This window comes from Delphinus delphis, chromosome 3, assembly GCF_949987515.2.
Source record: "Delphinus delphis chromosome 3, mDelDel1.2, whole genome shotgun sequence".
NCBI lineage: Eukaryota > Metazoa > Chordata > Mammalia > Artiodactyla > Delphinidae > Delphinus > Delphinus delphis.
Window position 1 is genome coordinate 27,365,022 of NC_082685.1, and position 17,922 is coordinate 27,382,943.

The 17,922-nt window shown below is 45.3% G+C and overlaps 1 protein-coding gene across 1 annotated transcript in view; it reads right to left on the reverse strand.

Annotated features, from left to right (window-relative positions):
- Positions 1-17,922, reverse strand: part of DOCK2 (dedicator of cytokinesis 2) — a 408,525-nt gene that overhangs the window by 36,058 nt on the left and 354,545 nt on the right. The window contains exons 34-38 of the mRNA XM_060008407.1: positions 16,297-16,382; positions 9,552-9,708; positions 6,887-6,927; positions 2,701-2,791; positions 1,956-2,075 (exon numbers count right to left, since the gene is read on the reverse strand). Of these exons, the coding sequence (XP_059864390.1) occupies positions 1,956-2,075; positions 2,701-2,791; positions 6,887-6,927; positions 9,552-9,708; positions 16,297-16,382 (495 nt within the window). The remainder of the gene's footprint in view (positions 1-1,955; positions 2,076-2,700; positions 2,792-6,886; positions 6,928-9,551; positions 9,709-16,296; positions 16,383-17,922) is intronic.

Consider the following 17,922-nt stretch of genomic DNA (forward strand, 5'->3'; position numbering starts at 1 on the left):
ATTCTAGAAGCTACGACAGCAGTGGCTTCCAGGGTGAGCTATACCCATCTGCCCCCTCCTCTCTGCTCCCAAAGTACTTTAATACCACCCTGTTCCCGCCTCCTTTCCCCGTTATTGCACGACACCAAAGGGTTATGTGCAAAAAAAGATGATAATCGGTATGTCTGCTTTGCCCACTAGATAATAAGCCCCTTGACACTGGGGATTATGCCTTTTTCCTCTCTGCTCAGCACAGAGTGGGTTGAACTGGATAGTTGGCAGAGGACAAGGCTTGACATGTCCTTTTGGGGCTTTCACACTGTGACCGACTTAGTCAGCTCATAAACCAAGAGTAAGCTCTGACGTCGAGTCAGCAGGACAGGAGGTTCCAGGGATGGCAGAGTCTCTGCCCTCAAGAGGCTTATAATTGTAAATTATAAAGACAGTGTTCTCCAACTGCTCAACTCCTGGGAATTTATAAGCCCTTCCACAGACATTACCTCATTTTATCTTTCCAGGGAAGGTGGGAAGATCAGACTAAGACAGATGCAATGAACTGCAGTGACAGAACAGGCCAAAATTAAGTATTAAATTGTGTCTTGATGAACTGTAAGAGGCCTTGCCATTCAGAGGAGAGGCAGAGCTGTACGGAAGCTGGAGGACTCAAGAAAAACTTGACAGAGGAAGTGGCCAGTCAACTGGGGCCTCGAGGGCAGAGTAGGTAATAACGATGACAGTTAAAATTTAACAAGCTACTACTATGTACCAGGTCCTCTGTTAGGTGCTCTACATGCATTTTCTCACCTAATTTTCACAATGCAACTAGGAAGTACGTACTGTTAATGTCCCACTATTATGGATGGGGAATTGGAATCTCTGAAAGGCCAAGGAGATTGTGGGTGGTAGAGGAACGAGGCTTGAAACCCAGAGCCTGAGCACTTAACCACGGTGCTATGCTTCCTACGGCATTTGGGTTGGTGTTTCCTGAAGGTCTACTGGAGACTGGAGGATGGGCAGTAGCAGGTCTGGCCAACCTCCAGACCAAACCCAACAAAACATCCTGTTCTTGCTGTTTAGAGATCAATGATGGTACCATGATGTCATTCATACATTCAATTAATTAAGTTATTCAATATATATCTACTAGGCCCCATATGTGAGGCTCTGTGCTAGCTACGGGGCACTTAGCAGTGGACAAGGCAAGTCTCTGTGCTCATGGCCTTCTAAAGTGGGGAGCCAGACATGAGCAAGCAAAAACAAAACGATCAAGGTCATGTCTGATAGTGATAAGTACTCTGAAGATAAGTCAGTAAGAGTGACTCAGGGCAGGAGTGCTGCTGTGTCTCAGGTGGTGTGGGAAGGCCTCCTTCAGGACATGACATCCTTTGCTTGGGCAAAACCCTGAGCTGTGAGAAGGAGCTGGCCATGGTATGGAGGATATGATATGGAGGAGGCCAAGATATGGAGGAGAAATGTTCTAAGCTGGGAAAAGCAAGTGCAAAGGCCCTGAGGTGGAAAAGAGCTTGGCATAGAGCATGTGAGCAAAAGGGAGCCTGGCAGAGATGAAATGAGAGAAGTAGTCAGGGGACAGCTCGTGTGGGGCCTCATGGGTCATGGGAGGGATTGTGTAATTTGTTCTAAGTGGATTGGGAGAGCCATTTGAGATGACTGTAGGCAGGACAATGGCGTGATCCAATGCATGTTTTATGATCACCGTTTCCCATATGGAGGATGATCTGTTGGGGGGAATAGAGGATGCAGGGAGATTGCTTAGGATTCACTGAGTGTCCAGGTGAGCAATGTTGGTGCCTTGAATGGAGGTGGAAGGAATGGAGATGGAGAGAAGTGATCAGACTTAGGGTCGGGCGGGAGAGCTGACCACACCTGCAGATGGACTGGGTGTAAAATATGGGAGAGAACAATCCTTTCTGGTAGCTAGGGTTTCCACGGAGAGAGGAAGGGCAGGGACCAATTACCTTTCCTTTGTCAAAGTAGCCTATGATGATCTCATAGAGCGTCTCCTTCAGCTGTCGGTGGGTCTGGGGGTGCTGCTGGCCTGTCTGCATGACCTGCGATGCACACTGTTCATCTGACCACTGCGGAGAGAGGACACACACAGTCACCTGAGGCAGGTGTCTCCCCTACTGCTGAGGAGTGGGAGGAAGCCCTGCGAACACCCCTGCCGGCCTCCTTGTCACCCTGAGTGTCAATCAGAGAGATGCTGGTCTGCCGTTTCCACGGGAAGCGCCTCTTCATTGCTGTGGAGTTACACTTATTTGACTCTCCATTGGCTCATGTGTATGGCTTGTAGGATTTTTCTCCGAAACCCTGCAAGACATGGTCTCAGCACTTCAAAAGCCAAAGGAAATCTTACAGACTTTGTCCTGCTCCAGCAGCACTTTCAAGAGAAGAAAAACAGCTCACAGGGCATGCTAATGATTTACAGTTGATGTTTGGATGTTATATAAAACAGTTTGAATGTTATGTAAAACTGCAAGACGTATCTCGGGTGTTGTTGTTGCTGCTGAATGTGAGGGTCACTAGAAACCTTATGTGACCAGACAAAGCAGTGCAGAAAAGTAACCTGCCAGCTTAAGAGTTTGGGGACACAGAGCAGAACAAAATGTATTTGGCTAATTCTTTTTCTTTTTCACTCTTCAACTTGCTGTGAGGGCTCCATGGGGATCCCAGCATGAATCCCCTTTACTGGAAAGGCAGTACCTTGAGAAGCCAGGTGTGGAGAAGGAGTGTATAGGCAGCCTCTGTGTAATTGTCACAGTCCAGGTGAAGGTCGCGGAGTTTGTACAGGTACCTGTTTGGGGAAATATGCTAAATCACCAGGTGCAATAATAAGCAGGCAGGTGGTAGGGCCAGGCCAGAAAGAACAACTGAGTCACAAGGGAGTCCTCCATTCCCTCTATCCAGACTCGCATGGGTGACAGTGATAGCACCTAGCACTCGTGGGGCACTTAGTGTATGACGGGAACCATGCTAAGTATTTTGAATGCCTCAGATCACTTAATCTGTCTGACAATCGTGTAAAATAGGTCCATCGAGACTTCTCATTTACAGATAAGAAAATTCTGGCCTGGAGAAGTTAGGTAACATTCCAGCCAGTATTCAACTTGATACTGAAGACTCTGCCCAGTGCAATACAACAAGGGAAATCAGGCAAGGAGAAATAAATAGCTTGTCAGAGGTCATGTGCTAATGAATGAAGAACTGGAACGTGATCCCAGTCTAACTGCCTTCAGAGCCTATGCCCTAATCATTGTACGACTCCAAGGGCATGGACAAGCCACAGCACTGTAAAGGGCAACTCCTACCCTCTCTTCAGTGCTCTCTAGATGTAAAGGAACTGAATTTTCTGATAAGCAAAGGAAGTGGACCAGGGGCTAGAGACTGGATATTCACGTGGAGGCCTGGAGCCGTCAGCAGAGAGAACCTACTATTCAACTGTAATCACATTCCCATCTCCCACCCTTTTCCAATGTGACAATCCACTTCTGAATCCTAGAATGAGTCTACGGTTGAAAGGTGTTAAGAACAGGACAAGAACAAAGGAAGGAAGCTTAGGTCAATTACCTGATACATAGTAAGTATTAAGGGGCAGTGAATTCACTTCTCTGTGCCTTAGTTTGCTCATCTGTAAAATGGCAGTGCTCAGAGAACCTACCTATAGAGTTGCTGGGCCTATAAAGGGACAAGCAGATCGTGTATAAAAGGCTCTGTGAATGACAGCCTGCACTGCTGCTCATAAATGTGGGTATGCACCGAAAGCGATTAGCCCGTAGCCAGTGCTGAGCAGTGACAGCCATTATCTACGATCATTGTGAACCACGTTCTTCTACAAAACATTCCCTCCTGCCACTGCTGGAAACAGAATCCAGAGCCAAAAAACCCCCACTGCTTTGGTGACTTGCACGTCATCAGGAGCATTTATTTAAACTCAGCTCTCAGTAATTGGTGAAGGGAAGATGCTGTGATGTGATGCCCTTGGTCCTTCCTCCAAGAGGAAAGGTGCTGTCTGTAACCATGCCAATATTCTGCCTGGGCTGTCTAACTACAGGGAACAAAGGGCTTCTCAAGCATCTGTACTCAAAGCAAGTCTCAATGCTCAGGCTTAGATTCCTTTTATAAGAAAGCTTTCTGCTTAGAATGTCACCCAAGGAGGAGCTAGAGCTGAATGTCCCTGGCTACATAAAACATGGCCAGAGGGCCAAATGGAGGCTGCCTGAACTCAGGGTAGGGACTGCCAAAGATTTTAAGGGGAAGAAAGTTCAATTAGTGGTTTCTGATAACTAATGAGCTAGTGACCTTTTGCTCATTTATTTATTCAATCAGCAAAGCTGTACTGAGCACACAGGCTGTACCAGGCATTACAGATAAATGGTGGCAAAAGCAGATGCCACTCTCAGGGTTTGGGATTTATAATTTAGGAAAAGGGACAGGCATCAATCAAATAATCAAGTAATTGCAAAAATACAGCTGTGATCAATGCTCTGAAGGAGAGGTCTATGGTACTACGAGAGCAGGACTCATCCAGGTAGGGCTTCTAGAAAGGTTCCCCTAGTGTGACAGTTGGGCTGGGATCCCAAGGTAAGAGGATGAGTAGAGGAGCATCCAAGAGAGAGTCTTCATTCATTTATTCATTCTACTAATGGGTGCTTTATATATTATATCAATTCATCCTCCCAACAATTCTTTTATAGGTAAGAAAACTGAGACCTACACTCGAGCAGATAGAGCTAGAAATAGACAGAACCAGGTTTTGATAGCAGCTATTTCTGCCTCTACAGTCACTCCTGCTGCCCTAACTTTCTGTTGATCAATAGAGCTTTCAGGGAAACTCCACGTGGCGTGTGTGTAAGGAGTGTTGAGCCTGCGGTCAACCTTTAAAAACCCCTGCGTAGATGGTCAGATCCTGTCTTATCTCCACCTGCCTGGCCTTGGTCTCTTAGATTCCTGATGACTGGGTCCAAAAAATTTGAAGAGAGTAGTCAGAGGGAGAGCTTCCCTGCTGCTTTCAACTCCTTAATTGGCCAAGGCACCCCCTCCTATCCTTTGTCAACTCAAGGGTTTGGTGATCAACTACAGAGCCCAATGGAAGACACCCTGATGGGCCCGACTAGGGATTTGAATGCAAACAGATGCCAGGTGGGCAGCTTGAGTGAGGTGGATGGGATGAAGTTCAATGGGGAATGGAAACGATGTCATGACCAGAGCACTCCTGCCCCCGTCTAAAGGGGCCACTACCGCCTAGCCTAGGCAGTGGTCGTCAGGACAGGATGAGGGCCCAGTGTTGTCATACCTTCTGAGTTTTTCAGAAGAGGGAAATTTTGATTTTTATGTAACATCTCTAGAGTTTTAAAATTTGGCAACCAATTAAAAATGTTTTTAAATACTATGCCTGCCAAATAGGACAGATTTTCATACTATATCCTGTTTACAATGTCTGGTTTAGGCAAATGTGGTCTTCCTAGATTACTATAGGATTCACATCTCCAAAACTTATGGAAATCTGGGATTCCCCATCTGTGTTTCTAAAATGGGAAGAAAAGAAAAGATGTTGGGGGAGAGAACCATGTGCCAGGCACTCTACCTGTAGCATCTCATTTAATCCTCAGAACAGACCGGAAACATTCTACATGGGGAAACCTCAGCCCGAAGACACTGAGTGATTTATCCAGGGTCACAGAGGAAAACAGGTAAAGCCTCCCAGGCCCTTTGGATCCAAAGCCCCATGCCACTACAATAGGTCATGTCTAGTGATGTTATAAATACTAACCAAGCTCAGGACAACCTATGGAATTATCTTTTTTCCAAATGATAGTTCTTATTTCTGGAATAATGCTAAACTAAGTACCTAAAAATATTTGCAGTATTTTGCAGAGTGAATTTGGACTTGCAGTCTCCGGTCTTTGATAGAATGTGTCAAAAGCCTTGAAAGGGCCTTGGTCGTTAACCCTTACAGTCAATGCCACTTTGCAGGCTTTTGTCTCATAAGGAGATGCATAAAGATATATGTATGTCCAAGAATTTTGTCATTGTGCTATTTATGATAGAAGAAAGTTGGAAACAACCTAAATATTCAACAACATAGGATTGGCTATATAAATTATGGTGTATTCTGGAAAGGGAATTTTATAGTTTCATTAAAAATTAAGTGGAAATACTTCTGTTGACATGGAATTCTTGTCAAGCAAAGAATAAATTATGAGCAATATGATCTCATTTTTGCAGAAACTAGGCATGCATAGAATTTGATCTATATATAAACATAAATATAAAAAGGTCTGGGAATATGTACAGATTATGGGAGTTTATTTCATTTTTTGTTTTGCTTGTCTGTATTTTATGAGGTTTCTTTGGTAATAAGTATGTATTATTTTTGTAATGAGTAAAAGTACCAATAAAAAAAACTTTGGAGGAAAAAAATGAGATCCTGAGACACACTGGCAAGGGAGTTCTTTGCTTCAGCCGAATGTCCCCCCAAAATCCTTCATATGATGTTCAAATACATATCTTTTAAATGCCTACAAAGAAGCGGGCATCATACATCTTGGTATTTTTTTCCCTTCAGAGCTGGGCTGGCGGATGTTCTAACTACCAACCCTGGACTAGGGCTCCGCATGCCAATCTTGTAACAAACGCAAGTGCAATTCACCAGCTCAATCCACAGCAAAACAGCATGGCAGGTCAGAGAACTCCAAGTGGATTTGGGGGGCTGATTGTAGGAGATGGAAGGAGTTGAATCTGGGGAGATGGATAGGAATCAGAACAAAGAGGGTCTGAGTGTCAACAAGATATGCTGAAACTCTATGCTGAAGGCAGCGGGGAGCCATCGATAGATATTGGGCAGGAGAGTGACACAGCAGGCCTGGGTTTTAGAAAACAAAAATCTTACCTTATGTACATCTCTTCCCGATTATTATCTTTGTAGAAATTCTAGATAAGGGAGGAAAAACAGTGATGAGGTTTTTTCTTTGCAGAGCCGCAGGGGTGGAAGGCAATGTGATGAAGATGAGAGGAAACTGCTATGTACTACCTGGGTGAGATGGAAGCAAGAAATTTACTTTCCTGAATGCATCAAGCAGCTCATTCTGCCTTGAAAGTCACTTCCCTGATCCTTAGACTATAAAGGGACAGAGGAAGTATCTCAGCCATCACATCGGGGGTGCAATCCAGCTACTGGCTGCCCTGAGGGATGCCAAGATTAAGGCCGTTTACTTTGACAAAGGCTACTATGAAAGGCAGCCCAGCTTGATCTTTGAAAGCCCAGACCCTGCACTCAGGCAGAACTGAGTTGGAATCAGAGTAATAGCAATAGAGTAATAGTAATCACAACAGATCCCAGTGATGATAACAGATCATAACTTCTGATAGTGCAGAACTATCAGAAGTTATGCTGAGATTCCACAGTCAAAAACATTTAAGCCTGGCAATACCTATTCCAGCTCAGGGCTCATGTAGACCAGTAGTTGTCCTGGAATCCTGTGCATTTTAAAACAAGTCCTTACAGATTTTGAGCCAGGAGGTCGGGACCCGATCCTTGAGCCACACTTTGAGAAAACCCAGGTTTAATTCAATGCATCCATGTGCACCTGAGGCTCCGAGAGAGCGAGGTGATGTGTTCCAGGTGTTCCAGAGCCTAGTCAGTGGGTGGCAGAGCCATACTAGACCTCCAGACACACCCACCCCATCCTGTTCTTCTCCCTGATACCATGTTTAAGCCACACACCAAAATCTAGCAGAGTCTAACTGCTTACAGACCTGCCTGTCCCAACTTTCTCCCAGGTCATATTCTGACAGTTGAAGGTCAGTTTCTTCAACCAACTTCTACCTCTCCAAAGAGAGAAACTGCTAAACTCCTGGAAAACCCCTCTTCCTGCTGCTCTTTATGTAAATTGGGCCTGTGGAGTCATTAGCAATGAATTCCTTTCTGCTGTAATCAGGAGTTTTAAACTCCCCTTAGCATTTCAGAAAATCAATGGCAATATCTGGGCTGTTTAAAAAGAGTCCACTTAGGGAACCTAGAAAAATGGTACAGATGAACCGGTTTGCAGGGCAGACATTGAGGAGACACAGATGTAGAGAACAAACGTACGGACACCAAGCGGGGAAAGTGGCAGGGGGTGGTGGTGGTGGTGTGATGAATTGGGAGATTGGGATTGACATGTATACACCAATATGTATAAAATGGATCACTAATGAGAACCTGCTGTATAAAAAAATAAAATTCAAAAAAATAAATAATAATACACTTTAACATAATGTTGCTGAATTGTAATGACTTCAGCATTCATTACAGATATGTTAGTCATTTTCAAATCACTGAAGAGGAAGTGTATTTTAACTATAGAATTAAAAAAAAAAGAGTCCACTTAGGGTGAACAGAAGACACACAACAGAACTATGGGGACAGGATTTATATTTCTGGAACACTGGCAATGGCAGGGGGGATTGATGTGATAGATGCCACATGGTCTTTTCGTCAACTTTATTCATTTTAACCACTTTAGGGTGGGCTGGCATGGTGAGTATGAAGCACTGTGGCTGCTACTAGCTGTCTCATAACCACATCACAGTACATCTGAAGGGAGACTATTTGGGAGCTGGCCAATGGCAGGTCGTGTGGTACAGGGGTGAAGAGTCTGGGTTTGGGACTAGCTGCTCTGGTTAGCCTATCCCATAGTAATTTTGTATAAATACTAGTTATCAGTATTACTTCGTTCTGTAAGAGAAGGAAACAAACAAACAAACACAGTGAGCATTTAACCATGGGTCAGGACTGCGTAACCTATGAAATAGGTACTATTATTTTCACCATGGAACAGATAAGAAAACTAAACCTTCAGAAAACTTTCTTGACTTGTGTAGTCTATTAATTACCAGATGTAGGATGAGAACCCACAGCCTATGTGACTCTAAAACTCATACTCTTAACTTCTTTATGCTGCCACCTTCCTTCTTTGTGTGTTAAATGCTAAAGGAAATACTGTCATCCCCTGACAGCTGCAGGGCATTGGTCCCAGGACCCTCACAGACTCCAAAGTCTGAGAAGGCTCAAGTGCCTTAAATACAATGGCGTAGAATTTGCATATAACCTACGCACATCCCACATCCGTATACTTTAAATCACCTCTAGATTACTTATAATTACTTAAACAATGTAAATGCTATGTAAAGAGCTGTAAATCCAATGTAAATGCTATGTAAATAGTGGCCAGCATGAGGCAAATTCAAGTTTTGCTTTTTGGAACTTTGTGGAATTTTTTTTCCTGATTATTTTCAATCTGTAGTTGGATCAGCAAATGCCGAACCCTTGGATAGGGAGAGCCAACTATAGTCATTCCCATCTCATATGCATGATAAACTGAGGCACAGGGAACGTGAAATGATTGACTTCAAGATGCAGAGCTAGCGGATGGCAGGGAAAGGACACTCTCACGTTTGTCTGATTTCTAAAGCCCTTAGTGCTGCTTCCCTATCCAGAGCCATAGTGGAACCCAAAGCCAGACCTGCTCCCAAGACTCCGATCTGACCCAAAATGGGGAGAGCCGCGCACATACCAGCAGGTTCACGGTGCAGCTCATGCGGTTGTCTTTGCTCTCGTCCGTCATCACGCCCCGGTAATCCAGCAGCTTCTCCAGGAGGCCTTTGACCAGGTTCACAAAGTTCTCCACGGACTTGGAGATAGTTGGGTGTTCCGCAGCACACTCCATCAGGCTGCGGCACAGACGGGAGGGCGGTGAGCTCGAGGCCAAGGGAGAAAGAGCGTGCTCGGGGTCGGGGGTCGGGGGCGGGGCTGCGAGTTGGGGGCGGGGCTCGGGAAGGGTGGAGAACAAGCCAAACAAACAGGTGTATCCAAGTTCCCCTGGTTCATTGGCTCATTTTGTTCCTTTATTCAATCACTTAACTCATTTATACGCTTATTTGCCCATATGGTGTAGAAAGTAACTTTTTCCCCACCATCAAAATGAGAAAAAATAAAAATAAATTTCTACTGAGGGCAATGGTGTGGAGAAATGGTCACCTTTACAGACCCACATTGGGAGTAAATCAGTACAACTTTTTGGGGCAGCAATTTTCACAATATCTGTAAAAATTGTCAAAGTACATATCCTTTGATCCAATAATTCTACTTTGGGGAATCTATTTTACAGAAATAATCCCAGAAGTATGTAAGGATATATTTACAGTACATACAAATTGTGTCTAATAGTGAAATAGTTGGAACTATCTTAAATGTCCAATTAAAGCATATTCACAAAATGTGACTATGAAGTCATTAAAAAGTATGAGATCAATATGTTTTGAAACAAAAAGCTCTGTAAAATGTATAGTTGAGAAAAGTGAGTCTCAGAACAATACTTATGTTCTATTTAACCAACTTGCAAAGAACCTACCACGTCCCAGGCATTATTCTAAACGTCTTACAAATTTTACCTCATTTAATCTCCCATCACAGTCTCATGAAATAAGATGTTTGCAGATGGGGAAATTAATGGACAGAGAGGTCAACTAACTTGTCCAAGGTCACACAGTTGGTAAATAACAACAGTCTGGCTCCAGCATCTGCTCTCAACCACCAAATGCTATATGTGAGTGGAAGTTCATGTCTACTTTTTAAATTTTTATTTATTTATTTATTTATTTTTGGCTGTGTTGGGTCTTCATTGCTGCACTCAGGCTTTCTCTAGTTGTGGCGAGCAGGGGCTTCTCTTGTTGTGGAGCACGGGCTCTAGGCGAGCAGGCTTCAGTAGTTGTGGCTCGCGGGCTCTAGAGCACAGGCTCAGTAGTTGCTCCATGGCATGTGGGATCTTCCCAGACCAGGGATCGAACCCGTGTCCCCTGCATTGGCAGGCGGATTCTTAACCACTGCACCACCAGGGAAGTCCCTGTGTGTCTACTTTTATGTGTCTCTGTGTGTTTATGAATGTGACAGATATGGTCAGGAAGGATAAACACCAAACTAAATGCACGTTGCTTCTGAAAAGGGGTCTAGGTGGGGGAATAGAGGAGGACAATGTTCATTTTTCAACTGAAATGTGCATATGGTATTTGAACAATTTACAACATTTGCTGTAATAATAATATTCTAAATTTTAAAAACAAAAATTAAAATAGTGACATTCCTTAAGTACCTATCAGTTGCTAGGCACTATTCCAGGCAATGTGTAGGGCGGGGATGGGGAGAAAGATATTAAAAAAAAAAAAAAGAAATATAAAAAGAATCATGCCTACCCTCAAGCAGCCCACAGGAGAGGTAGGGAGAGACAGATGGATTAAAATTTTGGTTAATGACTACTTCTTAATCACTTATTCTCCACCAGATTGTCTAATCACTTTTTCTAAAGAAATGATCACAGTCATTATGGTAAGTAAAAATGATTCCCCTCATTTTGCAGATGAGGTAATCAAGGCCCAGAGAAGCTAAATGTCCTTCCCAGCATCATTCCGATAGTCAGTGGTGACCTTGGGAATCAAGACAATCACGGGTCAGTATTTTCCGCAGAGAAACACTGTGGTGTGTTCTCAGGCATCTTGAGTAGAAAAGCATTTCCCAGGCTACGTCTGTTTCTGCCTACTCTGCCCATAGCAGTTTATAAGTCCCAAGAGCTCCTAAGAGGGGGAAGGTGAGGAAGGCAAGGACTCTGGAGGGTCATTCTGCCCAGAAGCCAAGCCATGCTGCAAGGACGCGATGTCTCAAACTGTGGCTGTGATCAGACAAATCCACCTTCGCCATGAGAGAAGCACCTGTTCCCGGCTCTCAAGGAGAGATGGAAATTGCCCTGTGATTTAGGCCTGTCTGGCTCAGTCATCAGCTGTGCCTAACTCCTTGTGGGATGGTCACTTCCAGCCTTGCCTTCCGTCTTAATGACAATGCAATGAAACTTTGTCCCAGTGTTTGGGGTGTGATTTCTCACAGCCTCCCAGTAGGAGGCATCTGAGGGCCTGAGCATGGCCAGACCAGTGGCTCTCTGCCCTGGTCGCATGGTAGAATCACAAGGGGAGCTTTTCCAAAGCTCAAGCTCCACTCTAGGTCAATGTCTTTGTATCTCTGGGGATGGGAGCCAGGAAGCAGTATTTTATTTTTTCAGCCAATATTAAGAACAACTGGCTTTGTCTGCTGCTTTGCAGGCTTCAGTGTGCTTGGGAATCACCTGGGCACTGCGTTCATTGATTCTGATTCAGCAGGTTTGGGGTAAGGCCTGAGATTCTACATTTTAACAAGCTCCCAGGTGATGCTATATGGTTGGTCCTTTGAGAAGCAAGTGTTTAGAAAAACAAAGTCTTGGCTTTCTTAATCTATTTTTTAGCCATAAGGCAAGAAAAGTGCTCATATGGTCTAGGGTGGGAGAGGTAGATGGGCAGATTGGTTTGAAATCACCCATCCGTCCACCATCTATCTGTCTATCTGTGCACTCAACATGTACTCTTCTGGGAACTAGGGATTCAGAGATCTCAGAGCTAGCAATTCACTGACCTCCAGGAGTTCACCATCTAGCAGTGGAAGTGGATATAGAAATAAAAACTAACTGTAATACATGATACTATCATTTATTGAGTACCTGTGTTCCAGATGTTGTGCTAAGCTGGTTTTACTGACTATCTTGTTTAACACGCACATAATCTTCTTGAGGTAGGCATTGTTGTCACCCTCAGTTTGTAGGCTAGGCTCGACGCGCATGGGGCTGAGTTCTAATCTCCATCCTGCCAACCTGCCAAGGTCCTCTCCTTTGAGCCCAACAATGGGATGGAAGTGGCAATGATAAAGAGCTAGGAGACTCTCGAAGTGATGCAATAGTCCCTCACTCGGTGGAAGGAGGGATGGCAGAACGCTGGGCACTCCGCATCTACGCTCCTGCCTTGGTGGGGGCTGGAGGGAGCTCACACCTCCCTCGAATAGACCTGCATTCAGTATGGGAGGCCTTCAGAGGAGGGAGTCCTGACCCACACCTTTGTCAGTGCCTACGGAACTGGACTTTTCACTTATTCCTTTAAAAACTATGTATTTTGTGCTTCTTATGACAGGTCCCCTTTCAACTGAACTGGTCTGAGTGGCATCTGGGCCCCAGAACACACCTTCTCTGTCCCTTTCAGGCTTCCAGCCCCCGTGCCACTTTTAGAAATATTCCCAGGCAGATGGAATACAGGAGGGTAGAATGTGTCTCATTACTCCATTCAGTATGGGACTCTCACTTTAAGACAGATGTGGACTAATGCGGGTGGGCTCCAAGGAGAGCTCTAAGGATGGGGAGGGGCGGGATGCTGTGTAAGGCTGTGCACTGCACGAGAGCACATGAATACTGACATGCAGCACCACTTCATGCCCTCACCCTTGTGCCTCGATGCAGGGCTTCAGCTGCCACCAGAAGGGACGCCTTGCTCGATTCACAAAAACACCATCCAGTTACCAAGCCATGTGCCCACAGGACTGTGTCTGCCCAGAGTGGGCCCTATGTATCAGTGGAGGCCCTGAATGAGGGGCTGGGAAGAAGGGTTAGAGGAGCTGAGGTTCACTAGTCTGGAAGAGGAATGATAGGTAAGCTCATGGCTTCAAATAATCACATCGATATCCACCTGATCAATGATAATAATAACTACTATTTCCAGATTACCTACAAGGTGTCACAAACTGTGCTAAGCACTTTTCACGATGTGTCTTGTTTCTTCTCAATAAAAACTCTAGGAGTTGGATGGTATTTTTATCCCCAATTTGCAGATAAGGAAACTGCGGCTCAGAAAGTCAAAAGGAAGGAAGGTGCAGGGACTTGGCCCCTGGGTGTTCTGATGGGGTCCTGACTCTTCAGGTTGGGCTTGATTAGTTTTGCAAAAATCATTCACGCCTCTGTTTCAGGAGGAAAATAATGAGCTGTTTTTTAATTTCCTTGACCTCTAAGGACTCCTTTTATAAATAATCGCTCAGGAAGGATTTGAAAATCCTGCTGATCATCTGAAGACTGGCCGCAGGGCCCCATCCGCTTATAGAAATGGAAACTGCCAGCGCCAGCCCTGGTCTCACTTCTGGTCAATATTTAGATGCTTCCTTTCTTGCGCTTTAAGAAAAACATTAACTCAGTCACAATGTCATCTCCCCACTGGACAATCAGTCTCGATACCTACCCGAGGAGCAGATGATGGGTTGCTCCACTAGCCCAGTGGCCTTTGCTTTCTAGGTGTTTAGTGATGGCTGTGCACAGTGACAGGAGGGGGCGAGGGCAGCTGGGACGGTGCTGCCTGGGACTCAACTCTGTCCACGGGGCTCTGCCCGCTGGGCAGGGGAGAGAGGGTCATTGTGAGGGTCAGAGCAAGACCTTCAGTCTGCTTTTGTTGTTAAAGTTAAAATATTCCAAGAGGACTGGGGAAAGAATTCAAGATCAGATATATATCAGGGAATCATACAAATCAGGGAATCTACAATTAAGAGGGAATCTGGGGGCTTCCCTGGCGGCGCAGTGGTTCAGAGTCCGCCTGCTGATGCGGGGGACGCGGGTTCGTGCCCCGGTCCGGGAGGATCCCACGTGCCACGGAGCGGCTGGGCCCGTGGGCCATGGCCGCTGGGCCTGCGCGTCCGGAGCCTGTGCTCCGCAACAGGAGAGGTCACAACAGTGAGAGGCCCGCGTACCGCAAAAAAAAAAAAAAGGGAATTTGGGATGTGTGAGTCACATTCCTGAACCTTGGGAGAAGTCCTCACTCTTATCATGGTGTCAGAGATAGAAACTGGGAGTTAGGTGAGGGATCAAAGGACATTTCCTGAGCTTCTGCCTGCTGTGTGCACATGTTTTATAGTTATTCACTCTTCAGTATAACCATAGGAGGCCTATTATCCCCATTTTACAGCTGGGCACACTGAAGCCAACGATGGTGCATGACTGTTCCAAAGTGGTGCAGCTGCTAAGTGCTGGAATCAAGATGGAAATCCAGTGACTTCCTCCAACGATACACTAATGGCCAATAAGCACATGAAAAGATGCTCAACATCATTAGCCATGTAGGAAATGCAAACTGAAGTGACGATGAGATTTCATTTCACACTGATTATAGGATGGCTATAATCAGTAAGATGGATACTAACGAGTGCTCAGAAGGATGTGGAGAAATTGGAAGGCTTGTACATTGCTGGTAGGAAGGTAACTGGTATAGTCACTTTGGAAAATAGTCTGATGCTTCCTCAAAAGGTTACATACAGAGTTGCCATATGACCCAGCAATTCCACTCCTAGTTATACACCCAAGAGGACTGTAAACATGCGTCCACACAAAAATTTGTATATGAACGCTCAAAGTAGCATCATTCCTGATAGCCCCAAATGGAGACAGTCTAAAAATCCAACTGCTGATGAATGAATAAACAAAATGAGGTGTTTCCAAACAGTGAAATATTATTTGGCAATAAAAAGAGGTGAAATACTGACACGTGTTACAGCATGGGTGAACCCTGAGAACATGTTATGAGAAAGAAGCCAGTCACAAAGGACCACGTATCGTATGATTCTATTTGTATGTAATGTCCAGAATAGACACATCCGTAGAAACCCCAGAGAAGGGGAGGGGATGATGGCTAAGGGGTATGGGCTTTCTTTCAGGAGGTAACAAAAATGTTCTACAATTGACTGTGGTAATGGTTGCACAGCTCTGTGAATATACTGAAAGCCATTGAATTGTACACTTTAGGTGAACTGTATGGTATGTGAATTACATCTCAATGAGCTGTTAAAACAACACAGTGTCCTGAGTCCAAGGCCAGTGCTCCTGGGTGCTACCCACTGCCCACTGCCTCACCAGGCCTGTGCGCTGGAGTCCAGCAGAGCTGGGTTCAGTCCCAGCTTGTCCACTTGACTAGCTTGGCCTAGTTTCCTCGGACAAGACATTTCCCTGAGCTTTGGGGGCCACCTATGTGAAATGGGATCAAACAGAGAAAACGCAACTAAATGAGACAATACAGGGAGAGCACTTAGCGTGGTTTCCATAAATGTTGGTTGTGACCAATATCTGTCAAAGATTGAGAAAGAAAAAAGGAAAAGACAGCAAAAATTATTCCACAGCTAAGAGATAACAAGAGTGGACATTTTGGTGGATTATTTCCCTCTCCAACACAGCAAAGTTTCTTTTTATCTGACCTGTCCCATCGATATCAAAGAAACAGCCACTGCAGAGAGAGATGTGAGATTTCTTCCAAAAATGGAGCCTCTCCCATACCCATGACCCTATCTCCAGGGGAGGACAGAGCCACTGGAGCCCCCTGGAGTCCTAAGCCCTCCGGCCTCGGGCCCACCTTCCCGGCTCCTCCCATGCTGGGCACTGAACTTACATCGACTCCAGCAGCTGCATGTACTGCTCGTCCCCTCGGCCCCCTTCCACCTCGTGGTCCAGCTTGAGGATGATTTCATTTTCAAACTGAAGAAGCAGGAGATGAAAATCAACAATAACATTAGAAGGCTGAATACTGAAATTAGTCAATTCATTTTTTTAACCAAAGCTTAGGGAGCATATATCATCTCCCAGGTTCAGTGCTGAGCACTGGGAATGCAAAATGGAACAGGATACTACATTTGCCTTTTAGCAGTTCCCGGAGAGTGGAGAAGAGCCATAGATGGTAAGTGCTGGAGCAGAGAGATGGGCATAGGAGAGAGAGAGAGTCTACAGGGAAGGCTCACAGCCCATGTCATTTGACCTTGTTCTCAAGTTTATCTTGAAATTTTGCAGGAGAATGGAAAGAGAAAGGGCATTCCTAGCAGAGGGTATAACATGTGCAAAGGCACTGAGGGATGTGACAGAGCACTGATCTTCAGGGAATGGCATGTTGTCATGAACAGCTATTATTTCTGCCTGCCTAGCATTCCTTTCTCTATACTTTGGTAATCACATCAACCCTAATTTCAGTTTGTGAGACTCGGGTGGGCTGACCATACCTCCCCAGCTCTAGGTGTGGGTACATGACACAGGCGAAGCTCCTGGTCAGTATCTTTCATTATCTAGACCCTACAATTAAGGCCCAGATCAAGCCAGTGAGACTGAAATCTGAGGTTTTGTTGACACTCTTAGGAAAAAGAAGTCTTTCTGCTTAACTTGATGATGGAAGGTTTTAAGCCCGGGGCTGCTGGAAAGGACCACAATGAAAGAGGCTGTGGGCTTCCCTGGTGGCGCAGTGGTTGAGAGTCCGCCTGCCCATGCAGGGGACACAGGTTCGTGCCCCGGTCCGGGAAGATCCCACATGACGTGGAGCGGCTGCACCCGTGAGCCATGGCTGCTGAGCCTGCGCGTCCGGAACCTGTGCTCCGCAGCGGGAGAGGCCACAACAGTGAGAGGCCCATGTACCGCAAAAAAGAAAGAGGCTGCCTGAGAATGACACCAATGTAGTGGAAAGCAGAGAGGAAGGGATGGAGAGAGACTGAAACCTCGTGCCATTTTTGAGCTCCTGAATCCAGCCATAACTGAAGCTGTCATATTTATATGAATTAATGCCTCAGAGAGTCAAGTCTGGTGACAACTTTAATGGTCAGAGATCAGACTAGCTAAGTGACCTGAAAGTAAGTATGCACCTACACACCAAATCTTGTAACACTGAAGCCAGAGAGTATTTTGTCTTCCTACTTTCAATGTCAAGAAGCATTTCACCCAGTTGAGTTGAACATTCTGAAGAGCCATTTGTTGTCTCTCTTACATGGCTGTAATGCAAAAATGGTTTGTATACTGTTTTAATATCATGCCTTGATGAGTCCATCCAAATCATGCAGTCCACCCATCTCCCTTCTTACCAGTAGATAAGAAACTGGCACTTAGAGAAGGGAGGGAGGTTCTCGGCAAAGCTCAACAAGGTCCAGGGAGCCCTTGGGCGCTCTGGATCCTAACTCAGCCCCTTTACCCTCAGTCCTCACAATAACTCCATGAGGTCTGGAAGTCAAGGATCACCTTGAAATGCTATAATGCATGAAAA